The sequence below is a fragment of the Lissotriton helveticus genome, chromosome 3_1 (genome assembly GCF_964261635.1).
Source record: "Lissotriton helveticus chromosome 3_1, aLisHel1.1, whole genome shotgun sequence".
NCBI classification, from domain to species: domain Eukaryota; kingdom Metazoa; phylum Chordata; class Amphibia; order Caudata; family Salamandridae; genus Lissotriton; species Lissotriton helveticus.
In genome coordinates, this window is record NC_136061.1 from 1,598,875,038 (window position 1) to 1,598,901,911 (window position 26,874).

At 44.3% G+C, this 26,874-nt stretch overlaps 1 protein-coding gene across 3 annotated transcripts in view; it reads right to left on the reverse strand.

Moving 5' to 3' along the window:
• Positions 1-26,874, reverse strand: part of TTC12 (tetratricopeptide repeat domain 12) — a 317,573-nt gene that overhangs the window by 32,730 nt on the left and 257,969 nt on the right. For all 3 annotated transcript variants that reach the window (XM_078682360.1, XM_078682358.1, XM_078682359.1), the window contains 4 exons: positions 23,792-23,884; positions 18,245-18,308; positions 14,704-14,838; positions 11,338-11,442 (listed from right to left, as the gene is read on the reverse strand). In XM_078682360.1, coding sequence (XP_078538486.1) covers positions 11,338-11,442; positions 14,704-14,838; positions 18,245-18,308; positions 23,792-23,884 — 397 coding nt within the window. The remainder of the gene's footprint in view (positions 1-11,337; positions 11,443-14,703; positions 14,839-18,244; positions 18,309-23,791; positions 23,885-26,874) is intronic.

Genomic DNA, 26,874 nt, shown 5'->3' on the forward strand with positions numbered 1-26,874 from the left:
TATGTTGCATGTCCCTCTTGTATATATTAAGCAACCCGGTGAGCTATAAGAACACTTGAGGGGAGTTTTAGCTATGTATAAATTAAGGTTTTATGCATTATAACATATTGCTAGATGCCACAGGATAGTGCTACATTCCCCAAGGGAACCACAGATAACCGAGTCTGAATCCAACTGCTCTTTGAAGTGAGCATCTTTGCAGGTGTTTAGCACCTTTGGCTGAAGGCTCGTCTCAAAAAAGGCAACTTTGGCAGTTTTCAAAAGATTATTTTATGACCTAATCTAAAAAAAATAAGAAGCAAGCACCACCAGCATTTCACAAAAAGCCTGACAAAACTACAGGTGATACCTCAATTGTCCATGAGTCAGTGGCGGTCTAGGGAGAGAGGAGAGGAGAGGAGAGGGGAGGAGAGGAGGGGAGGGGGGAGAGGGGAGGAGAGGAGGAGAGGAGAGGGGAGGAGAGGAGGGGAGGGGGGAGAGGGGAGGAGAGGAGGAGAGGGGAGGGGAGGGGAGGGGAGGAGAGGAGAGGAGAGGAGAGAAGAGGAGAGGAGAGGAGAGGGGAGGGGAGGAGAGGAGAGGAGAGGAGAGGAGAGGAGAGGAGAGGAGAGGAGAGGAGAGGAGAGGAGAGAGAAGCCAGCCAGCCAGCCATGTATCACTTCCAAGACTGGAATCTAAATTGATTCGCATCTTTTGCTTGGTGCATGATGGTGAACATCTGAATACTTTCCGAACACACCTCGACACATGGAGATACTTATAGCTGAGGAAACTTTTTATCAATTAGAAAATCACAATAGTCTACAGTGAGGTAATATATTTTTCTAATTTTTCCTGGGGCAAAGGAAGGCTCTTCCACTACTAATATGGTACACTGGGGAACTGGCAGAGAATTATATAGGTTCGGTGAAAGTACACAATAGGGTAAGCACCATCTTGAAAAGAAAAGGTAAATTAGATCACCGCCACAAGGAAGAGGAAGACGCTCTACATACGACACTGACTTAATAGGATCACAGGGTGATCACACTGCAGCACCCCAACAAATTCCATTAGGAATTTCAGCTTGACTTGTTTAATATGCTCTGCCTTAGCGAAGCTCTGTGGCACTGTCTGCCTGAGTGAAACACGTTTCAGTTGGCCTATGAATACATTCTGCAACTAAGATTCCTATGGACATATGCTGGACTAAAGATTTGTATACTTTGTAAAAAAAAAACTAACCTTGGATCCTTTGAGTGACTATTCGTGTTTTTTTTTTTTTTTTTTTTTTCCAAAGTCAAAAAGTAACTTTATTTCGATTGAATTTTACAATCATAAAAAGTGTATTTAAAAACATATGTTATACAACATTATAAAAGTTCGATATGCTCATTGATTGCTAAAGGAGGCAAGGTGCTATTGCTTCAAAGCAGTGTAGAAATCATTCAAGTTCAAATAAACACTGACATTCAATGCACAAGGATAATATCACAATAGTCGATAAAATATTAGGGAACAATTGCCAATAATTGGGAATGAATTTTCAAACAGGCTTTGAGATAGCAGGCTACAGTTTTGGCAACATACGGGGTGTCTAAATATTGTAGTGCCAAAAGAGCCGGTCTGCATCTTCTCAATCCTAAGTGCCGGAGGAGTGGGACCAGCCATCGTTTCCGCGGGGACTCATAAAAGCTGCAGAAAAGGATTACATGCAGGGTTGACTGGCGAGTATGGCCATCACAAGGACAGTTTGCTAGTTCCCGTGACCAGTCTGAGGGCACAGGCAGTGAAACAAGGCGATAGAATACATCAAACCGAAATCTGGTTAAAACATATCTCTCATAATTTGACAGAAAAAAAGACAGATACGGTTGAATGCCATAGGAGGATTGAATCATCGTTAAATGTACATTTGACTTTTTGGCAAGTTCTGAACACAGACGTAGGTCGCTTAGGTGGGCGGCACATAACTTTTTCAGGGATTTTCTAGGTATGTCCAATAAAGATTCAGGGTCAGTGAAATATGCAGGGCAATTCAAATCGGTCAAAAATTTAGAAACATATAACAGCCAAGGAATCTTTTTCCAGTGGGACAGAGTGAGACAGTCAGATATTAGTGACCTAGTTAGATGACATTGCTCCTGGGTCCATATTCGGTGCCATAGTAGAATCGGCTGGTATCTAATGATATCAGTCAGATACTCCCAACCGAGTTCCACATGGGCACCGTAAGTAGGAGCACTACGAGGAAGGGCTAATATATATTTCAGAAAATCATTTTCTATAATTTGAAGCTCATCTGCAGACACATAGCCCCAAACTCCAGCCCCGTATATAGCCACGCTCATGCATTTGGCTTGATAGATCTTCAAAATCACGGTAGGGGCGGGCTTGCCCAGTTTCCTAGAGAGTGAAGTCAATGCTGATGTTGTGCGTTGGAACTGCAATTTTTTACTTAATATGGCAGGTTTCCAGGACAGATGTTTATCAATAAGAATACCTAGATAAGGGTAGGTGTTGGCGGTTTCTAACCTGGTCTTCTCAATAAAGAGGGATTTGCATTTGACTTTCTTGCCAATATTCATAACGAAAGTCTTGGACTTATTAACTTTAAGACCAAGAGAAAGCATGAATTGGCAGTATTTATCTAGTTGAGTCTGGAGTTGGTTGGGTGTCCTTGCTAGGATGACTGAATCGTCTGCATACAGTAATGCAGGGATTGGGCGGGAGTTTATGCAGGGGAGATCTTTACTATCAGCTAGCATCGCTTGCTCCAGTCCATTAGTGTAGATGTTAAATAGGAATGGAGCAAGGACGCATCCCTGCCTTACGCCTTTTGTGATGTTAAAAGATTCAGTAAGCTCCCCTTTAGTACCGTATCTCACACAAGCTTTTGCATCCGAGTATAGCTCTCGGAGAAAATTCAGCAGTGCAAGATCTATGCCCAAATCCTTCAGGATCGCCCATAACTTGGAATGAGTTACGCAATCAAATGCGGAACTCAAGTCCACATAGACTAGGTAAAGATTACCGCCTTTGGCCCCGGCATATTTGCCCATAAGTAAGGTCAGGTTTAAGGCCTGTTCCACAGTGCCCAGACCCTCCTGGAACCCAAACTGTAGGTCGGTTAAGATCTTATTCTCTGTGGCCCAGTCCCTTAATCGCTCCAGAATTAGTCTGCCGGCGACCTTGCCTAGAGAATCCAGGAGGGAGATGGGCCTGTAACAGGCTGGGTTGTCCCGATCTCCCTTTTTAAATATGGGTAGGAGCACGGAGGTGGACCAAGAATCAATAAGGCCGATCTTAGTAACTGCAGACATGACCTGAGTGACAATTGGAGACCAAAGATCTGTGTTGCTCACAAATATGTCTAAGGGGACCCCGTCAGGACCGGGCGCTTTACCGGTCTTTGAGGAAGTCAGCGCTGCGGTCACCTCCACTAGATCGAAGTGGAGGTCAATAGGGTAGATGTTGTTGCTAGTGACAGCTTCCGCATCTAGTCTAGAAGCCTCGGTTATCAAGGTATGGTCCCCGAAGATCTGCGAGTAGTGTGCTACCCATTTATCAGCGGGTACTGCCACATCAAGATGTTGTATAGCAGTTTCGTCAGCTAGGTAAGGGGCCTTGACTATTCTCCAAAACAAGGTGGAGTCCTTGGTTAGAGTGCTCTGATGTAGTTGGGCCCAGAGATTGTTTTTTATTTCCCGTTTACGGGATTGTTGTGCCATCTTATAGTTTTTTCTTAAGGAGACGATTAGGGGCTGGTCCCTGGCCTGATTGTGTAGAGCGTTTTTTAATGCACGCTGAGCTTTACGGCAACAGGAGTCAAACCACCCTTTGGAATCCTTATCGTTGTCATGAGTCTTATGTTGGCGAGTAAGCTCTTGTCTGATGACTTCTAATATTTTGACAAAGCTGGAGAGGATCAGCTGGGGGGAAGATGACGTCTCCAAGCAGTGATGAATTAAAGGAAGGGTTTTTTGGATGATCTTACTGGTGATCTCTGTGGGATTGATCATCGACCACTTGACAGTGTAGCCGTTAATTTTGCTCATCTCCAGGGTGTGCTGCACCAAGAGACTTGTTTTTGGGCGGGCTGAGGATGGAGTATTTAATACTATGGTGATGCTGTTTGAGTAGTGGTCACTTGAGGGATCAGTACCAGTTATAAATTGCTTCAGTCGGGTGTTTAGGGATTGGGAACATAAAATAAAATCAATGATTGTGGTAGATCCTCTACCGTGAAAAGTCGTCTTGAACTCTACAGCAGGACTCACTAAAATGTTCGCGAATTCAAGTTCTAGTGCAAAAATACAAGTGTTTAATGCGTGACCGACTGTACTGTGGGCAAAGTGGGCCAGAGGGGCATCGTGCTCATCTAGAAGCCCGCAAATACCTTTGTTATAGTTGTTACACAAATAAACATTGAAATCCCCACCCCACACAACGTGACATTGTAACTGTCGGTTCATGGCTTTTTGATCTTGTAAATATAGAGTAATTTCCGACAAAGATTTTACACAGTCGCTGGGCGGAGAGTTGTTGTACATATTGATGAGATAGTAACAAGAGTTATTGTCAGGAACTATTTTGAGGATTTGGAAAATTGACGAGACTAACGGAACTTCCATGATCGTAAAAGGAATTAAATTGGAAGCATAGATGGCTAAGCCGCCCTTACATCTTCCATGAGCGGACGGTAGAGCAGGAAGATGAAATGTTTTGAAGCCCTGGATGTGAATAGGGTTGATTGCCCAAGTTTCTTCTAGGCAAATTAGCTTATATTTATTGGTCATTTCTGTCCAGGACTGGAGATGGATTTTCGACCTTAAGCCAGCTACGTTCCAGTATAAAATTGGAAGGTCCTGGGTTGATGAGGAAGTATAGCCTGAAGGCTGGGGTTCAGCTGAGGAGTGTGGGGGTTGGGACAGGGACTGGGTGGTTATGGCAGAAAGAGAGGGGGTAAGATTGGGCTCACTAAGTTGGGGAATAGTAGGTTGTTGGTTCAGAGACGAATCTGCAGGGGTAGCTGACAAAGTGCGGCACGAATCCTGGTGGAAAGAAGGTGACGACTGTTGGGTCAAGGATTGCTGGGGAGGACAAAACTCGGGCTGAGTACCATACGGAGATGGCGAGGGAGAGCCAGCCATCCGAGTGCTCTTACAGGGGTCTTTTGGGATGGGCAAAATGCTGTTGGAACTGCTGTCTGTTATAGGTAGGGTTGGTAGTCAGTCCACCATATCCAGGCATTCATATCTATTGGATAGTGATGGACCTCTCCAGTTGCTAAAGTGGCCTGGTGGTGGATTGCTAAAGCCGTACCCCGACCACTGATCTCGGTCTCTGATTCCGCCCCAGTTTCCTACCCTCGTCCAGGACCATGAAGGACCGGCATTACGTCGTGTATTCGGGGGATAGAAGTACGACAGATTGTGGGTGGCTATCCCTTCAGTAAAAGTTTGATCACCCCAGGAGCAAATATGCTCGACTGTGTTGGGATCTTCAAAATTTACTATAATGCAGTCGCCCTGAGTGTTTTTTGGAATGTTGCCTAACCAAGGCACTCTGCGTACTGTGGTAACTCTGTTGTCCATAAAGATTGGAAGCGGTCTATTGTTGGACAACCAGTGGGTTACTTTATTTTTTAAAGACCAAACCGGTTCATCTTGGTTTGGGAGGAGTTCCGGAACCCCAGTCATTATTACTACATATGGAGAGGCCTCGGGTGGGAGATGGATAGGGGGAGTCCTTCTCTTACGATTATTCGGAATGATGTTGAATCTAGTAGAGTTATTGGGTTGGGTGGGAGCAGAAGTAGGGACTGTAGAGGTTGGAAGGGAAGAAGGAGGGTTTGGTTGGGAGGGTACTGGTGGATTAGGATTAGTTACAGGGCGGAGCGGTAAGGGGTTAGAGGATTTTGGAAGTGGTTGCGGCTTGTTTATAGGTGCTGAGGAATGATTTTGTATTGGCTTCTCAGGGATTTTTTGTTTATTGGGGTTGGGATTCTGCACAGAGGTTACAGGCTTTAACGCTTTGGCGTTTGGAGCGTTTGAAGTAGTGGGCCTGCCTTGCGCCAAATTGGAATCCATCTTGTTTCCTTTACTTTGGGTTAGTTCAAGAGACAATTGAGTTAGTTGAGACTGAACCATGTGTAAAGCCTTTTCTATGGGTTCCAAGTGGGATTTAAACAAATCACCAATTCTGGTGAGCAGTAAACTGTCGTTACTATATATGTTGGGTGTACGGTTACCATTTACCATATCTCCTCCGCTGTCATAGCTACTTGAGCTGGAGCAGCTGATATTCGGGTTAGCAGAGATAGAATCCACTATTTGTACATTTGACGCTGAAGGAGAATGGTGGAGGGATGAAGGGTTAGGGATTTGCGGGGAAGAGTTAGAGGCAAGAGGAGTTATAGGGATAGTTGTAGCAGGGGGAATGATGAAATGGTGCGACTTAGTGATGGTCTTCTTCTTTAGTTTTTTGGGAATTGCTCCTTCACGTATACCCCTAGCCGTTGGGGAAGAAGGGGTGTTATCTAGTTGAGTAGCAAAGATAACAGGAGTTTTTTCAAGGGAGAGATGGGATTCAGACAAGTCTAAAGATGCAGAAAGATCCACTGTGCAGGGAACGGTGTGCGTTTCTGCATGCACTGTCACTGGGGGAGGTAGATCAACAGGACGTAAAGGGGTTTTTGCAGTGGCCAGTAAGCCCATTGAAGAGCGTCTGGCAATCATCAGGTCCTGTGAGATCCTCCGGTCTAGTAGGATAATACCCTGCTCAATAGCATCGTTAGCTTTAGTTATAAATTGGTCAATTGGCCCAATGACCTCACCAGCGGATTGAGCCTGCTTTTTAACAGTATTCCTGGTGGTTCTCGGGGACATTGTACCGTAAGATTTGTTACAAAAGTAAAGTACAATGAATTTTCTAAGGCCAATAGCAGAAGGTCAACGATTCCTGAATAGATGTAATGTCAGTGGCAGAATATAAAAAACAAGCTGCAAATAGGGTGGCCCAGTCCAGTCCTGCCCGGTCTTGAACGGGCTTAAACGGGCCCGCCCTTGGCCCGGGCTTGGCCCGCGCGCGTCCCGCGTTGCGTTTGGGGCTGATCGGTTTATAGTAGGCCAATTAGGGGGCGTGGCCACCTGGGGAAGAGGCACCAGCTATTAGATGTAGAGGCTGCTGGTCCTCGCAGTCCCCCGGTGAAGCCAACAGGTAGCCCTGAGGTCTAGTGCACGCTGGGAGCGTGCAGGCTGTCCGCCGATTGCGGAGAAGCTCCCACCAGCGGCGCGACCTTTCCTGCGCAGAGTGATTAATGATGAGCCCTCCGGGAACAGCGTTCTATAATCCTTCCTTATGGCAAGTAAAGTGTTTAAAAATGAGCGGCACCCGCGGAGCGGGTGTCGCGAAAAGTAAATAGGCAGCTGAAGGGGGCGTGGCCACCTGGGGAAGAGGCACCAGCTGTTAGATGTAGAGGCTGCTGGTCCTCGCAGTCCCCCGGTGAAGCCAACAGGTAGCCCTGAGGTCTAGTGCACGCTGGGAGCGTGCAGGCTGTCCGCCGATTGCGGAGAAGCTCCCACCAGCGGCGCGGCCTTTCCTGCGCAGAGTGATTAATGATGAGCCCTCCGGGAACAGCGTTCTATAATCCTTCCTTATGGCAAGTGAAGTGTTTAAAAATGAGCGGCCTCTAGTGATTCACGGTTCACCCTCTGTCCCCCCGATCTCCCAAGAGTGGTAAAGTGCGGAAGGAACAGTCTTTTCACAGCGCGTCGCGCCTCTCACCTTCAGCCTTCTGCCTCACGCTTTTTGCTCGGTGTTTCTGCCCCCCGCCATGGCGGAGATAGGTGGGGATAGCTGTTGGATTGCGGTGATGTTGGAGGAGCAGAGGGGGTGGAAGAACTGAAAAACAGCTACTTTCCCACTCCGCGTAACTCCGCGACCGTCTCGTCCCCGCTTCTGTCCCCAAACCACAACGGGAGGAACAGACCTCCGGCCACCAAACAGAGAAAAGGGAAGAGGAGATGCTTTCCTGCTCGGCTCCCAGTCAATGTCCACGGGCTCCTCCTAATGCGGACAAAGTATGCCCCTAATGCGGACACTATTCGTGTTTAAAATCGCTACTCCAAAAATAACTACTAGCCTTCTCCGGTTTGTGAAATTTACAAGTGGGTTACTCCCAAGTCAGGTTTCCAGCATCTCCTGGGTCAACCAAAGCACAGCTAGTAGCGCTAATGGAAACTCCAGCCCAAATGATGTATCTGGACCCAACTCTGTGTGCTGAAAGTGCAGTATATAACAGACCTGCACAGTTATCAGCAGATATATTGCACATTATTAGAATCCACCAATAATTAATAGGCAATCCATATTAATTAGCACAGACTATTGAATTGTGTCTTGCAGCTTAAATAACCAATATTACTATTATCCAACTCGATGTTACTCAGAAGAATGAAAGCCTGAATCATCCCAGTCTGAATTCAAACCCGTGGTTTACTACTTACACACAGATCCACAGAGTGGATGATCAACTCACTGTGCTATTTCATCAGCAATTAAGCTTACTTATCTGTTTAGAGGAGTTCTAGGCAATCTGCTATAAAGCACTGAACCAAAGGAAAATTGAAATAAAACATTGCATTTTACTGGAATCAATTGAATGAGGGAGGGAGCGTGTGATTTGCAAAGTGCGCCAATATGGCAACAAGCTGTTTAAGATTCAGACGCCTGAGGTTTCCTACAAAGAGTGGCAGATGGTGGACTTTCTAAGTGGTAGGGCAGATATTTTATACCCGATTATAATGAGCGAGCGAGCCCAAAGTATAAAAAAGAGTGCAGTGGGGGTCACCCCCCGCAAGTAAAGTTTTGGGGAAAAATGGATTTAAATTTTGGATTTTACACCACATATTCACTGCAAATAGTTGAAAACAGGGAATCAAAATATAGCATTTTAAAGCACAAGTTTGAAGAAAACATTAGAAACAAGTCAAATATTTGCCCAATACAGCCCTCATTTGCTGTTGGTTGCTTGCCCTCTGAACTCTGTTGAACAGATTCCCTCGTCCCCCATAGTCTGCTTTTCACATTTTATTTTGGTGCAGTTTAATATAGCTACAGCACCACCCGAAGGTAGTGGAGCACTTTACATATTAGCACCAATTATTTTCATGTGCAGTTTTATATAGTGCCAACACTACCCAAAGGTATTGGAGTGCATTACATTAGCACCAGTTCCTTTATACAAGAAAACGTTATTTTTTGTAGGCACAGGAAGATTAAGTGATTTGCCCAGAATTAAGGATGTTAAGTTGACGCTGGAAGTCAAACTCGTTTCCTAGCTCTATAGTCGGCAGCTGTGGCCCTCATACCATATCCTCTCCCAAGAGGAAACCAGATCATCTCTACATTTTGTGATAACAGCCAAGTAACTTAATCTCCCTGTGGCAGCCCACATTTGCTGTTGGTGACCCCTCCACCTCCTGTCCGTTGATGCTTGCCCGCTGAACTCCGCTGCACAGATCCCCTCCTCCCCCAACTCTGTTTTCAATTATATTTTTTTAAGCTAAGTTTTATTTAGCAGCAACACCGCTCAAAGGTAGTTGAGCACTTCACATTAGCACTAGTGACTTTTTTTGTGCAGTTTTATATCAAGCCAACACCATCCCAAGGTATTGGAGCGCTTTATTAGTGCACGTTACTTTTAGTTGTGTACTTTTATACAGCGCCAAACACCAACCGAAGGTATTGGAGCGATTAACATTAGCACCAGTTAATTTACACAAGGACACATTCATTTTTTTTAGGGATGGCGAGATTAAGTGATTTGCCTAAAATCAAGGAAGTAAAGATGATGCAAAATCTCAAACTCGGTTTACCAGCACCATAGTCAGCAGCTCTGGCTCTTCTGCAACATCTTCTCCCGAAAGGATGCCATATCATCTCCCTAGCCTCATCCTCAGTTCCACATTTTGATATTCCAGACACATCACTTAATCACCCTGTTTCTAAGCACAAGCATTGGCAAATCCAGAAGGTGAAGGAGCCAGAGGCCTAGCTCTGGCACTTATGCCACATCGTCTCCCGAAAGGACGCCATATCATCTCCCTACCTTGGCCTCAATTTAACATTTTGTTATTTAAGATAAATCACTTCATCACCCTGTTTCTAAACACAAGCATTGACAAACCTGTAGGTGAAGGAGCCTAAGGCCTAGCCAGCGAGACAGGTTCTACAATAATACATACTAGATGCCATGTGTGCAGCTACAGTAGGGCTGAGAACGAGAGGGCCTCAGGCAAGGGAAGGCAGGGTGAACTGCAGCAGGCCAAAACAAAATTTCACATAAAACTCATTCACCTACGTACTTATTCTCCTCGGGCCTGGTGACTGGACTGCAGTGGCGCAGACTATTAGCCCACACTTTAGAAGAACCTGGAAGCTGTTGGACTCTTCCCCAGGACCTCAGCCCACCTACCATACCAAAATCACCAGGCGGTGCTGGGTCTCGGAGGCCACTGACATACCTACTCCTACATGGTGTCAGACGCCCTGCCCAGCCCCCAGCCAAGGAGATGAATGGAGGGCTTCCAAATTCTCCCTGGGCCATGTGAATAATGCCCAAAGTAAAAGTCTATTTTCGGCAGTAACACACACCGCACCCACCAGTGTACGTCACAGCGCTGATTTATGCCTCCAGGTCGAGGAAAACCTCGTCCAGCCAACGCATGCATAGGGACAATGACCATCCTTTCCTACCCCTCACAAAAAGAACACAGATGTGCACATTGTTGGCATCAAGCAGCAAGCAGAATTTATTGTAGGCTGCTAGGTGTTTCTTCTCACCCTTCAGTTACTCCCCCAGGGTGACAGGGTGTCGCCCGTCTGGCCCCTTAACACCAGCCGTCCCTGCCTACAATTAAATTACTGGCCTTCATTTTTACATGGATTGGGGAAACTTTCTCCATAGCAAGCAAGAATAATCAGTGAGTTAATGATCGCCACTGACAACTATGGTAATCTGCAACTCAAGAGTAAGACTCTTAGCAAGAGCAATTCAGCATTCGTAAGCCCAAGGTTGGCAAAACATTATTAAGTTTGATAGTAGATCCAGTTATTTACAGCAGTCAGAAGGGGCTCAAGTCCAGTATGAATCATTTTAAACATGAAAAGCAAAGTTATCGTTATGGGCTGGTTTGGTGTCACCCATTTCTTCATGCTTAATTTGATAAAGCTAGCCTACATCAGAATGTACCCAGGATCACACAACCAGTTCAAGAAGTAAAGCAGAAATTGAAATTTAATGCTCAGGTCCATCTTCCTCCTATAATGAATACTTTCTATTTGTAGGAACTCTACCTTCATTGCTTGAGTGGACTCCAGGGACATGTTGACCATCAGGCTGAGCAGCGCCAACAATGTGTTCGCGCAGTCAGTGTCGTTGCTTGTCAGCTGGCATTCATCCTGTTCAAGAGAGGAAAAGGCTTGTGTTAACTACAACAATGGCAGCAAGCGAGCGACGCCACACGCTGCTACAGTGCAGTTTTTCCTGCTGAGCCTGGAGGAGTTAGCAGAGATCTCAATGTGTAGTACTCTACACAAGGCGCGCTTACAATAGAAGAGAAGATGCTGACAATAACAGTGGAATGCACCGCAGCACACTTGTGGGGTTTTGTACAACCCCTACACTGCGCACGTTGGCAGCAAACGATGAATTCATGGAAAAAGGTACCTGAAATTACTAATTTGTGTAAGTTTTGGGCTTCCCTTCTGTATGCTTCATTGAACTGTGTGGAAAAAAATGCTAACTGTATATGATTTATTAAGTTCTTCCGTTATTTTCCCTACATCCGTAAGCGACCATTTGAAGAAGTTTTTAACTCATATTTAGCTAGAAAACAAATCTACAAGTGGGGTTAAATGGTAATATTTCACTGCAAAAAAAGTATTCATGTCAGGCCCACCTCTATGGGGCACTGATGACATCAGTGGTACAAGCAGTAGCGCCCAAAAGTGCTGGTATAATAGCGACTTGGGCAAGTTTCACACTAGTAACCGACAGGGGCCACGTTGACAGTAGTATGGACAGTAACTGGTTCTGGGACCGTCACTGGTGGTGAATGGGGCACTGGTGACATCGGCACTTACAATGTCCGGGGAACAAGTAACACTAGCACTGACACACTAAGGATACTGGATGGACTGGGATACTAGTAAGAGTGCACCAGAGCACTGGTGGCACTAGCATGACAATGAATGGGCACTAATGACACAACCAATAACAGTATCCTAAGCTCTGGTGGGTTCAGCGTTGATGGTGACTGGGCTACTGGTGACACTAGACCTGAGAGTGACTTGGGAACTGGTGTCACAAGCAGCCATTGGGACTACGAGCAGCGGTGACACTAGCAATGGCTCACACTTACACTAATGGTTATGGAGTGCAAGCACCGCCTGCTCAGATTATGAATGTAATGCTGGTGATAAGAACTGATGGTGACAGAGAGCATTGCTGGCACCAGCACTCACTATGCTAGAAAGCACTGCTTGTAAAAGTGCTGATGAGGACTAGGGCACAAGAGGCACCTGCACTTACAACTGGGGCACTACTGATCAAAGCACTGATGTGACAGAGAAATGGTTACATCCGTTCTGAGGGGGCTTGGAGCATTGAAGATACTAACACTGACTCCTATAGTGTCTGGACCGCTTATGACACCATCAGTGCAATGGTGACTGGCAGCACTCAGAGAATGGCTTACTAGTTACACAAGCACTAACAATGACTTTGGCACCAGTGAAACTACCACTGGCAGTGACTTAGGCACGGGTGAAACTAGCAGATGGTTACTTTGGCACTAACACAGTCTGGAAGCACTGATGACACTTGCAATGACAGTGACTGATGGGGGTGATGCGGCAGCGATGCAATTGGGTGTACTGGTGACACTAGCACTGACTGCGACTGAGGGTGCTGCTGATACTAGCACTCGTGATGACTGAGGGCACTGGAGTCACTAAATGGATGACCACCATTATCAGCTGTATTCTTGTTTGTGTGTACGTAGGCGGTCAGGCCATATTTTCCATTGTTTCTTAGAGTATTGGTCAAAAAGGCCATAGCGGTGCTTTCATGTTGAAATATCCACCTGTCCTGACAGCTAATTTGATGATGTACCAAAAAGAGGTAGTGGGAACCGTTGGCCAATGTATCTCAAGAACATGGTTGTAGGCAAACATCTGCTTATGTTTTGTGGCTAAAGCTGAACACATTGCTACCCTAGGCAAATAAATGTTCGGCCATCTGACTATAACAAGGTCATCAATTAAATTGATTCTTGTTAAAACCCTGGACTTGAGATGTACCAGGCAGAGTTAGCTAAACATATAAATATGATATTTATGAACTTATTTGCATACATCGATGATTTCTTCTACTCAAAGACAAGAAATTAAAACATAAACCAGAGGAACATAAACATATTCCTAACATGAAGAGTAAACCCAAATTCGACATCACACTGTGTTGCTGTTATTGGACTTCAGACCATTGCTCCATTAGCGTAAGATGGCTGCCAATATACAACAAGACAATGTACTCAGGAGTAGTTTGATTTTCCTGGTTGGCAGGGAGTGGCGTATTTACATCTTCTAATGCAGATAAAGGCAGATTGCAGGTCATATCTTTACAATGGGGAAGGTCAGTCGGAACAAAGTGCCCAGGAATTAGCAAGACTAACCCGAGCCATTGTGACCAGCCTTAAAGTTGTAAGTAGTGGGTTAATTGTTCCGTAAAATGTGTCTACAGAACCCAAGGCTAGAGCTTTTGGATGAGCAGGCTAAGCAAAGGTTCTGCTCTGCGAGGGCAGCTCCAGCTGCAGCAGTCCAGCACGCCCAATAAACACACACTGTTGACTGAAGCCGACATTCAGAGAAGCTGAATTACGAGATGTCAAGGACAGGAAATTACCACGATTGGCTATTGTTTCAGATCAAAGGCATCTTCTTAAAGGTGATGGAAGAGGTAAATGGGGATACTGGGGAGAAAGGAAAGGTAAAAGACAGAGGAGATCTGAAGAAAATTAAATGGTGGAGACATATAAAAGGAGTTTTTCGCAAGGTTCAAAAGTCAGGGAAGAGCTGGTCCAAGTTTGCACAAAATGAAAAAGACCAAATCTATGTCCTAGTGGAGACAAGGAAAGCAGGGTAAGCCTCCTTTCGCCATATTGTTTCTTTTTTACCCTGAAATGCCATTCACTATTAATACCGAAAGTAGTGGTTGTCTGGAAGAAAATTCTAAATGGTCAGGGGGATACCTCCTTATTTAAACCAGAAAGAGGACAGATCTCTGGAATCTAAGAAATAGAGGGGTGAGGACAGAAGGTTAGTAAGAGGCAGGCAGATCTGCTCTTGCGCTGTCGGGGCAGCAGCTGATCAAGCACGGTCTCTCACCCTCGCATGTGCAGGGTGACAATCCTTATTACAATTATAATTTGCACATCCCGAAAACCTCATCCACTATAGTACCAGATGCTGTGTCCCATAACACGATAACCGCAGTTCGGTGGTCAACCCGCCAACGGGACAAGAAAATCCTTCCTACATAATCACAAATCAAATACAAAACCCTTCGAACCACACACCCTATACGGTGTAGCTTGCTATCCATGTGGGTAAGGGGTAAGGGTAGCAAGCATGATAGAAATAATAAAAGACAATACTCACCAAAGCCCCAAGGCACGCCTTCCAGAGATCTTCAGAGTCGGACATCTGCAGACGGATAGCGGCATCCAGACTCAGGCTTAGCATAACAGCTATGCATTCAGGCACAACAGCAGCCGTCACCATTTTCATATTTTTCTTAAAGAAAATTTAAGAGGAATTAAATCTTTGTAGAGCGCACTCATGCTAATAAGTCACTGACAAGCTTTATAAGCTCAGAGCGTTACTGAGGCTGCCAGAGGCCCGGGTTGGCACATAGTAACCACCATGCCACGCGTGACATGGAAAGGTGCTCTCAAAGTAGCTGCCAAATTATTTAAAGCAATAATCTTTGATCAAGATGTAAAAAATGCAGTCAAAAAGTATACATTTGAGGGATCCCAGAAAGAACACAAAATGCATAGCTAGATTGGAAATACAAATACTCCATGTGCTTCTAAAGTGTCAGATTTGAATTAAATCTTTGTTACTTTCGATTTGCCAGCATTACAATGCCTGTTACCCTGGAAAATTACCATTTTTGGTATGGAAGCAGCAGAAACAAGATTGGCAGTGTGCAAACCTCTGAAGCAAACAAAGGGATGCGAGAGGCTGGTACGGATACCTCACGGAGAATTCTGGAAGAATCTCTAATGGTCAAATAGAATATACCTCAAAAGACATGAATTGTGCTACAGAGGACAGTGTCCACAGATATCCTTCTGTAAGACATCCACACAAAGATAGCTACCACGGTTCTATAATGAAAAATAACATTAATAAAAACAATAAAAAATAATGAAATACTTAAAAAGGATGTAAGCAAAAGAGAGGCGTTGATCGACATTGAAATAGTAGCAATTTTTTTTTTTAGGGAGATTTTGCCTTGGTTGCGTTGGATTTTATACCCTTGTGAATATAAGATTCCTATGGTACAATACTTATCCAAATGTATTAACCTTTTACTGAACAGAAATAAATGAAACCTCCTAAGACAATGTGTCTGCTTGTACATGCCTGGTTTCAAAGATGACAAACAATTGCAAGGGGTCGCCTTGATAGAAGCAGGCAGGCCTTGAGTCCAAGTCAAGGTTTTCTAGACGGGCATTGCATGTGGCAAAGTGACCGAGTTAGCACCTATGCCACACCAGCAGGTGAAGGACCAGTGCTTTTCAAAAAGGACATCATGCCAGTGAGTAGTTTTGCCCCAAAGAGCAACCTCCGCCATTAGACGAACAACCTATCCATGACAGCAACCCCACCATATTTGCGTGCAGAGTTCTGGAACACATGTTGGTGCTGGAAATGAGCACTCAAAGTTGTGATAGACTGTTGTTATCAAATTTAAAATGGGAATGTTGTTTGTTCTTATCGAGCAGGTCTGGGGCACTTGGCAGCTCGTTTGTGGATGATCTGCATCATTTGCATAACCCCTTGACAAATTGTAGACACCGTCTACAATACTTACACACTAGACATGCAGCGAACTCTTAAGAAAATAAATTGCAGGCGTGTTTTGCTCTAACTGGAGTGATAATGTAGACATTTAAGTTAGGAAAATTGGCAATAGAAAGGAACAGTCGGGAATTAATTTAATATATTTTCTTGGATAGTATATATTGTAATATGTGCTGCCTTTTTGTCCGGTCAATTTATTAATTTAAAATAATATTTAAAAAAGATGTACCCTTCGAATATTTTGGGGAAACTGTGGTACACTGCATGTGATAGTCTGCGCAAACTTGGTGCGTCAAGTGGCATGCCCGCTGCTTCCTCGTGGGCTCCGCCTCGGGACACACCACCATATCTTGTTTATGTTCAGAGTTGCTATGGTTTGAATATGTTTGTCCTTTCGTGGCAGTGGTAGCCGTTAGGCAGGATTGCCAGTTGGAGTGTCAGTTCATTCTGCGGCTCCTGCTGACCGGCAGCTACCTGTCGTGGGCATAGATAGTCACGAATAAGCCTACCTTTTCTATTGGAAGTCTCCCTGCATCCTTATTTAAGGTATTGTAAGTTGTAAGGTAGCAGCCCCGACGGAAACAGCAACCCAGCTGCTCAGCCTACACACTCTAACTGACATTCACTGAACCAGGCACACCAACATTCTATGGCCTCACACTGGCTGAGCAGCAGGGCACTTATAACATAGGAAGAAATACATGTCATTAAGAGCAGAACACCACACACCTCCCGCCTTTAACGCAACAATAACAAACAACAATATATATAAGAAGCAAAAACTCATCATCACAAAAATGGACATACAAAGAAAGAAGAAATACAGAGAAGAACCACACACTCATACTCTCACACCTTCAGAATATTGAAGCACTGTATGTGCCCCTATGGGTGCCATTATGCCCTTAAGGGTGCAACACACATGCCCTGGGTTTGGGTGGTGCAAAGTAAATGCCCCATCACCAACAATCGTAAGGACAGCATCAGGGTGCGAGACATGTACCCCGTAAAATATAACTGTACTGTGGTTTGGGCACTCAAAGTTATACATTTTTGTCTGTGGTTTGGGCCTATGGCTCAGGCCGTGCACCTTTAACAAGCACAGCTTGAGTCAGTGGGTAATAATGCTACATTATATGGTCATAAAGCACATCATTCTTCCTATAAGGACAAAGATAAGGCGATGCGCCTCTGTGCTCATGCCAAGCCGGGGTCCGTACAGGTAACAGCGGGGAGCCAGGTTGAGGGGGATTTTGACAGACGATACAGAGGGAAAATGAAAGAAATATTAATTTCCCCTCGCTATTGTGGCCAAGGAGAAGAGTAAGTACTTCACCTACTACGTATTTGTCCGGCATTACTACACATAAGGAAAACCCTTCTACGGCCACTAGTGAACAAAGAACAAATAAGGACTTGCAGAACTGCTGTAATCAAATGCCTAGGAGGCTCAACAGAAAAACTGGCTTGTAAGGCAATAGCATGTCCGACTATCGCAGCAAAGGAACTGGAAAAGAGGGACTGCCAGTTGGAACTAACTGGGGATACAAGGTGATATATTGCGAAATAATAGGAATTAACAACGGTAGTAGTCTCCAGCCTAGATAAAGTATAAATGAAATTTTTTTTTCTACTGCAGACTATCAGTTTACAGCACCATGCACTTTATCCTAGAATCACTTGATTTGATCTACAGTACTAGTCTTTTTTTAGATCGCCAACCCACTTCTATCCTTTTAACTTGTTTTATTGTACATTTTAATGAGACTCATGGTAATTAATGCATTGATATAATCATTTTAGTAAATTTTAATGAGACTCATGTTAATTAATGCATTGATATAATCATCTTTGTACATCGTGTATATTGGTGGATGTGCCACCACCCTTTTATGATTTAAACTAAATCAAATAAAAGTAATTATCTACCCTCGCTATCGTCTGTAGGAATCCCCCCCAACTCAGCCGCACCGCTGTTGCCTGAACGGACCGCAGCTGCTCATGCCACCAGCAGGCTTTAACCCTCCCCTTATAGCCTAGCACTGTCTTCACAGTTTTTTTTTTTCCATGGTGATATATTGAATTGTATAAATGCATTCTTACTTACCAGCACATCTAGGAAAGAAGGCAAACCAGTCTTGGCAAAATTTGACTGATAGTGGATTTTGAACCTTGTGAAGACGAAAAGGAAACAACAACTCACTCAGGGTCACTTGGTAATTCTTTCATAGACTTATTTTACAACAAAGTTCGAACTATTTTGAGAAGACATTACATTTGCAATTATTATGTACACATGAACTCATTTCTGCCATGAATCACCTTTGGCTCCTTTAGCCCCACCGTAGCTTAATCAAACAATGTAATTCAACAGTCATTAATTTTTACCTGAACTCATCAGTTTTGGAGAGCTGTCCCCCTTTTTGTTGGAGTAGGCTAATTCTCATATTGTATCCCCGAGACATTCTGTGTATCCTAAAGTTGTTTGCCCTGGTGGACATTATAACAAGTAGTAAGCAATGAAGCTTCAATTATTACAAATTTGATAAATCCCTCACTTGTCCAATGGTCACTCTGTGATAAGTTTTAAATGAGCGGTGGTCACAACTCTTTAAAAATAAATAAATCACATCGAAGAAAGTGACTCTGCCAGCTTCCACCAACTTTCAATTAAAAGGGTAAATTCATTGGAGAAACACTGGTCCTACATGTACCGCAGTTTGTAGAAAATATTAAACTGCTTCACCTTTGTCAAATGGGGTTTAGGCTGGCAAATGAATAAACACACTGCTCCTATTGGATGGACTCTGCCTGGATACCAAATTCAGTGGTGTCTGCATAGCTTGATTTTCAAGTGACATTTAACACCGATGATGGCGACATCATATTAGCTTGCCTGCAGGAAGTGGGCATCATCGGGGATGGTCGAGGTTGGATTAATAATTTTCGCATGAGTCAGGCTCCATGTATAGCTTTTTGCCTCTCTTCTCCTTGGGCCCTCACTTGTAGAGTTTCTCATGGTTTTGTTCTGAACACTCTCTTTCAATCATTATACTTGTATGCTTTCTGACCTCTGATTCATGAAGTCTGCAATTTTCTCCATCCTGGACAGCCTACAGCTTGTCTATCTACTCTTTAATCAATTTTCTTTAACTGAACGTAAAACGAAAAATTGTTTGCAGCTAGAAAATGAACAGGGGTGTGTAGAAAAGTGCCCCTTTTCGCACTGTTAACCCCCAACGTTTTGCCAGATACATGATGCCAACTTGACGCAGTGTGCCCTGGGTCCCTGACAATCATGCTCCCAGGACCTGTGTTCTTTCCCAAAACTGCACCTTTGTCTCCACAATTGGCATACGTCTGGGATACGTGACCAGAAAGGACCTCTGAGGGCTGCAGCATGTATTATTCCACCCTCAGAGATCCCTGACCTTAACACCCACACACTGCCATTGCAGGCTGCTTGTTTTGGTGCAGACCAAACTGAAGGGTCTACTTGGCACACATCCCTGTGCTCCATGCCCACCACCACTCCCTGTGGCATGGGTAAGTCACCACTCTAGCAGGTCTTACAGCCCTAAAGCAAGGTTGCACCAAACCAAAGGTGATGGCATAGCTGCCTGAGCAATATGTAGTATGTATGGATGTAGTAACAAAAGAAGAAAGTAAGGTATTAATGTGCCGTTCCAAAATTTGAGAAAACACCGAAGGAAGAGAAATAGGATGAACATTTTAATAGAGGAAGGACAAGAGCATGCTTCCACCCCTGGGATACCAAGCCTGTACTTAGAGAAGTGTTAAGCAAATTAAGGATCACAAAAAAGTCTGTGTCATCCAAAAGACTGAGTTTAGAAAGGGGTCGAGGGTCATGAGGGGAGCCAGACTTCGTAGAGCTCAATGACAATTTCAAGGAAGGCAAATCCAGAAGAGGCCAAGAGCTGATCTGTGCAGAGTGCTCTAACGCAGAGGTCCAGGAAAAATTCAGGGGAAGCTGCCGAGAGACTGGCAGGAGATGTTGAATGACATCCACAGCTAGTTGGTCATTAATGGACTTGACTTTGTTGTGAAAGAACATTGCTAATTCATCACACTGAGGTTGGGAGAGCGAAGGAGGAGGCACAAAAGCACTTATGGCAGAGAGTTTTTTGGCCACCTTAATCAGAGTTTTCTGGCAGTGCTGGGAGCTCGAAATCTTATCTATGAAGAATGCAGCACGAGCTAATCTGCATAGGGCATGGTATCTCTTTAATGCTCTCAAATACTCCAGTTTCGCAACAGACAAATATTGTTTTCTCCATTGCCTTTCTAAAGCTTTACAGCACTTTTTCTCTTGTTTAAGAGAGTCGATAAACCAAGGGGCAGGACGATAGGTCCTAAACTGTGGTTTTGTGACAAGCGGTTGAACAGAGTCAGTGACTGCAGAGATCCAAAGGTGCACAGTAAGTTGAGCTTGGTCAGGAGAAGAATCGAAAACAGGGATATTGTCCCTAAGTACTTTGTTTAAAGAAAGCATGTTAAGTTTGGACCAATTGCGAACTTTAGGATGTGAAGTTGGCCTAGTGGAAGAGGTACCATGATGCTTAATGGTAAAGGGAACTGAAAAATGATCAGTCCAGCAAAGCTGGTCTGTAAGTGCAACATAAATAATAGAGAGATTAGAAAAAATAGGGTCAAAAAGATGACCAGCAATGTGAGTGGGAAGTGAATTTAACAATAAAAGATTGAGAATATTCATATCCTCAATGAATGTAGAGGCTGATTTATCTTCGAGGTTGTCTGGAAGTTAGCAGAACGGAGAATATGTGGAGCCAGTAGATCACAAAAGACTAAGCACCAGTTAATCACCGTCCAACTTGTTACATCCCTCTCAGTCTGGATTCAGACGTGGCCATAGTACTGCGTCTGCTCCCCTCGGGGGTCACAGAGCACCTGAGTACAACTTGACTCTGTCAGTACCTCTGCTCTCATCCTGTTGGATTTGAGCGCTGCGTTTGATACAGTGTCACATTCCATTCTGATAGACCGTCTGAAAGCCTCTGGTATTGTGGGCTTGGCTCTGAGTTGGTCAAGCTTTTTCCTTAATGACCATACTTTTCAGGTCTTTTCAAATGAAGTGAGATCGCACACGTTAGAGTTAACCTCTGGAGTTCCTCAGGGATCTATCCTGAGCCCCTTACTTTTTAATATATACGTTCGCCCTTTGGCCGACATTGCGGAAAAGTCGGTCTGACTATCTTCTCCTTTGTCTACGATACTCAGATCGTCTTCTCCCTTTCCGCTGCTCAGCACCAGGATCCCTCCTTGTTGCAGCTTGGCCTGAGCAATGTCTCATCATGGCTGACCAGTATTGCCCTGAAGCTTAACAGTTCTAAAGCTTCAGTGCTTATTTTGGGCAATAACCCAGAGCCTTGGGCAATTAAACACTGGCCTGACAATTTGGGCCCTGTGCCTGCCTCTGTCCCCAAAGTAAAAAACCTGGGTATTATTATTGATAAAAAGCTCTCCCTTATACCTCAGGTCTCCAGGGTAGCTTCATCCTGCTTTGCTGCTCTCAGATGAATTTAAAAAATCCTCTGGTTAATCCCACTGGCAACTCAGAGAACGGTTCTACAGGCTCTGGTGATATCCAGGTTGGCTTACAGTAACGGCCTGTATTTGGGTGCTGATAAAGCCTCTTTGAATCGGCTACAGCTCATTCAGAACGCCGCCGCTCACCTTCTTTTTTCAGCTGCCAAGATATGCCTGTGTCCCTTAGCTTAAAGTCAATAAGCATATTGAATTCAAGGCCCTCTGCTACATTTTTCGTGCCAAATGGAGCCTTGCCCCTTCTTATATTCAGAGTCTTGTCACGCCTTATGTTCCGGCTCGACAGCTGCGATCGTCCAGCCTTTCACTGTTTTTAGTTCCCAGGTTTTGGCTTGTCTATATGAGGGTTCGCTCCTTTTGCTGTCTTTGCCCCAGGCTCTGGAATGCTCTTCCAACTGACCTTAGGAACTGTCATTCCCTGCTAGCCTTCCGTAAGAGCTTAAAGATGCTGCTGTTTAGTGACTGGGTTTAATTTCTTTTTTTTCTTCTTTTCTTTTACTTCTTCTGATCTCTGCTCTTTTCATCTTTGTCTAGCTCAGTCTGCCGCCACATGTCCAGCGCCGGGAAACCCTGTTGGGTAGCTGCACGCTTTATAAGTGTAATAAATAAATATGCCCCTACACTGTCTGTGCCGTTCACAAACATTGTAAGTGCAGTAAAGCCATTTTGAGTACATGTTCTAGGAGTTTGTCAGCACAAACTTCACAACTCCATGATAGCTTTACTGAAGACTGAGAAGGTTGGTACCAAACTTCTCAGAACATTAAACCCACACTGATCCCAGTCTTGGATTAATGAAAAATGCACTCAGAGGGCATCTTAGAGATGCCCCATGAAAAACGACCAACCCTGGTGAGGTTCCCGATTAGCTACTCACCATCTGATACCACCAGACAGGGTAGAGAGCGCCTTCAGCTCTCTGGGTCCTGAAACAAAGCACATCCTTGACAGAGGTGTCAAGCCTCCTCCCCCAGGATGGGCAGGGTCTTCAGGACCTAAGGGGGTTACTCCCTGTTACCACTCCTATAGACAACTGATAATGAATAGAGTGAAAATAAAGGTAAAGGTATACAGCACCCAATTTGTCTGTTCTTTTTTTTCAACATTTCGATGATAGAGACCCTAGTCAGGCCTCTTGAGTCCAAATCGGGAAAGGAGGGACGCCTGTAGTCAGACCTTCGTCAAGGCTACTCCCTCACTGGGGAAAACCTGTTCGCTCGGGTATTCATTATCAGTTGACTATAGGAGTGGTAACAGGGAGTAACCCCCTTAGGTCCTGAAGAAAAGCCTTGGGGTAGATCTTGAAACTTGTTGACCAGAGAAACGCTGGGTCGTATACCCTAGGAGTTTCTCAACAACCACATATTTTGACTCCCTAGGGGAGTGAATACTAACCTTTTTCCCACTAGTCAGATATGTTTAAACCTCTTTTTATGTACAACAAAACCCACTCCAATACCATTATAAACAGCATAGGTGTAGAGGAACATCATACTATTAGTGCTCCTACATATCCATTGGTCGTAGCACGCCCCTTTCCATAGCAGGCTAGGGATGAACCCTATGATGAAGCATGCCACCAAGCGGTAACCCTTGAGGGCGAGGGTTATTTAAAAGGAAAACCTATTCCCTTCTCATGACAAGGTTGTTTTTTCCCTTTCTTTTTTTCTCTCCGAGGAGGGGCTCTTTTTGGTCACTCTAAAACGACAACAATCAAATAGGGGGGGTGGCCTCAGTTTAGGGACTATACAAAACAGGCAAGGAAGGTGCTAGAAATGGACAACATATGTTGCTTACATTGTCTTAGAAAATACTTGTAGTGTGCACATATTTGATAAAGTATGCTGATGAAGCAATGATGTATGTTATTAATTGTTCTTTCTCTTCTTATTACCATTCAGTCGTCCTAATATTAGGACACCTATCCTGAGAAAGACATGGATTGTATAAAAGATGAGTCAATGCTCACATAATCAGCTTTGAAAAATTGAGAGGTAGGACATATTCACATGAGATGAAGAAAAGAAGAAAATTGATGATACAACGCTAACAGAAGAGAAAAGCTTACTTTTCCTCCACCGCAAGACTGGCCAGCAGTCCTATGGCAGTTCTAGCTTGCGAGTCAGATGATTTCACAAATCCCAGTAGGCACTGCAATAACCTGTTTGAAAAATAAGGTTTCTATTTTAGGTTACAGGTGTTCAACAACATATAGGTCACCATCCATCTAACATTTACAAAGAAACTTCACAGCAATTTGCAAATTATATAATCAGGTTGGGTTAAATAATTAGTATGCTTTACCACTCAGGAGTTTTGTAGTACCTCTCTAAAAAACTAAAAGCAAAGGACATCAGATTGGCAATAATCAAATGTTGTTCAATAGTATTCTGAAGGGGGGCAGAATACCACTTTCATTTCATAAACTGAGACATTTTAAGGCATGGGCAAAGTGGTATTTGGCCCTGGGCCCCAGTCTGTCATGGGGCCCCCTACTAGGGTCTTATCAATTCTTTGCCTGAGCTATCTGTCTTATTTTGACAGTCCTGCCCTGATATCCTGGATTGCTGCTTAAATATAAATGCCATTTTTTTTAATGTTTTCAGCAACGGGAGACTGGGTGATGTGGGACTTCATCACAGATATTTTGCAGAGAAATGTTTTTAGCCCAATATAATATCCGTAATAAGTTATATTTAGAGCTAAACAATGTTTCATTTGGGAGCAATGGAATGGGACCACAGAGACGATTTCTAATAACACTACTACACTGCACTTACACCACAATATTGAAAAACTCAAATGGTACTGTTTTGACTGCTGGTACATGTATTCTGAACATTAGGGCCCAGATTTACTTTGCACTGGGTTTTCTTTACTTTTATAATGCAAACCCAGCGCAAAGCGAAGTGGTGGCAGTTACTTTCAACACTGCCACCAGGATTTCCAATGGAAAGATGGATGCAAAGTAACTCAAAGTACTTTGTGGCAAGGTACATAGGCATTCCATGCAGCCATCCACAGGTTTTGATGCAAATCCCTGTCTACTAACAATTTTACCCAGCGATTTGCACCAAAACCTTACACCTCCTCAAGGCAGGAGTAACAGAGGACAAATGTTTTATTTATCCATACCTTTCAACCTGCATGTGTGCTGCATTGTTCAGCACGCACACAAATCAGGACAAGTAACAGAGCATTGTTTTTGTATTGGGGCGGTTGCCTTCCAGTACAAAACCTATGCTGGATAGAATCCACACAACCTTTCTCTAATGTGCATGGGACACATCCTTGCTCTATAGTGCAAGGGCGTGTGTGTTGGTGCACAACAATGGGGGAGAGAAAAACAGTACTACATCTTATTAGATATGATGCTGTTTTTCACCCTCCCTTTCACTCAATGCAGCGCAGCAACTCTGGTTGCTGCTCTGCGTTGTGCCACACTTGAGTAAATTTCCTCATGTAAACACATTTGAAACAGAGTGGTGTTTGGAGTATATTTACATTTGGTTTTGTAAATTACACCTCACACAATTCATATTTCAGCACATTTATATATTTATAAAATGGCATATGCATCCCTCCATCATAAGTGCTTTTTGAACAAAGCTGCAGTTAGACGGTTGACTGTGTAAGATCAGTGTATTTTGAAGAAAGGGGAGAGGAGTTGGCTTAACGGCTATGGCGGTCGCCCTCGAATCTGGGGAACTGGGTTTGAGTCTCGGCAATGACACTGAACATCCTGTGATTCTGGGCAAATCACTTAAACTCCCCATGCCTAACCAAAACAAAAAGAAATTAATGTGTCCTTGTTAGAACTGGTATTTCTGGTTGGCTAAGGCTTGTACCAAAGCAAGGCAGAGACCACCACTCTAGTCAGGGCTTGGGAGTTACACGCCAAAGATAACCCCTACTCACACCCATGGTAGCTTTGCACGAGCAGTCAGGCTTATCCCGGAGGCCATTTGTAAAGCATTTGCGCACGCACACAACAGCAACAACATCCCCGGCACACTACAAAAGGAACTCCACACAAGGTTATATCAAAAACAGCCTTTGTATTCTCAAAACACATTGTAATTGTAATTGTAATTGTAACGGTATTTATAAAGCGCGAATTGCTGCCCGCGGGCGTCCAAGCGCTGAGCTGACCAGGAGTGACGGAGAAGGTGCTATGGTACAGTGGGTTTGTCAAACAACCATGTTTTTAAGTTTTTGCGGAATGAAAGAAGGTTTGAGTTGGACCGGAGTGAGAGGGGAAGGTCGTTCCAGAGCCTAGCGGTGTTCAGCGAGAACATTCTTCCCCCTGCTCTGGCTCGCTTGACTCTGGGAATGATGGCAAGGAAGGCCTCCTTTGATCGTAGGTTCCTGTTGGGATGATAGGGGGTGACAAGATTCCTGTTGATCGCTGGGCTTGTGTTCCAGAAAGTGCGGTGCGCCAGGCACAATGCTTTGAAGGCTATCCTCTGCCTCACTGGCAACCAGTGGAGAATTTTTAGAGCAGGTTTAGCAGACTGAGTGCGCGGGATTTCTAGCAAGGAACATTACAATAGTAAAGACGTAACATACAGTGTGCCAACTGGCACGGACAATATTCACAAGGGATTATCTACAGCTGACAGGGCCACATGGACCACTGTCAGAACCATCACAAAGCGAACTTAGTAAAAGTGAAACAGATCATAACCGTACAACCAGTAACAACTAGTAATCTCTGTACTTAGCATCAGCCTGTAACATAAACTACATTATGCACAGTCACATCAGGGGCGAATTACATCCTGCGCCAACCTCACCAGCATAAATACATTATACAATCACCTCACAAGTCTAAACACATTAGACCCTAACCTCCTAAGCAGAACTCACATTCGGGGCGTACATCACACAGTGAAACATAATCTCACTAGCATAAACAAAGATAGGCAAACCAACCTCATAATCATAAAAGAACACATTTAGAGGTAGAACACAGGGTGCGTAAAACATACTACATGAATTACATTTCCTAGCACCACAATCACATAAACCACATTAGGGCCTGACGCCCTACAAACCTACTAGTCCCCCTGGCCAACTGGCCATCTCAGAAAAGGGGCTCAAATTCCCTGTGTCCCAAAAGTCAGGGCACGCTGCCAATGCAGCGACAGT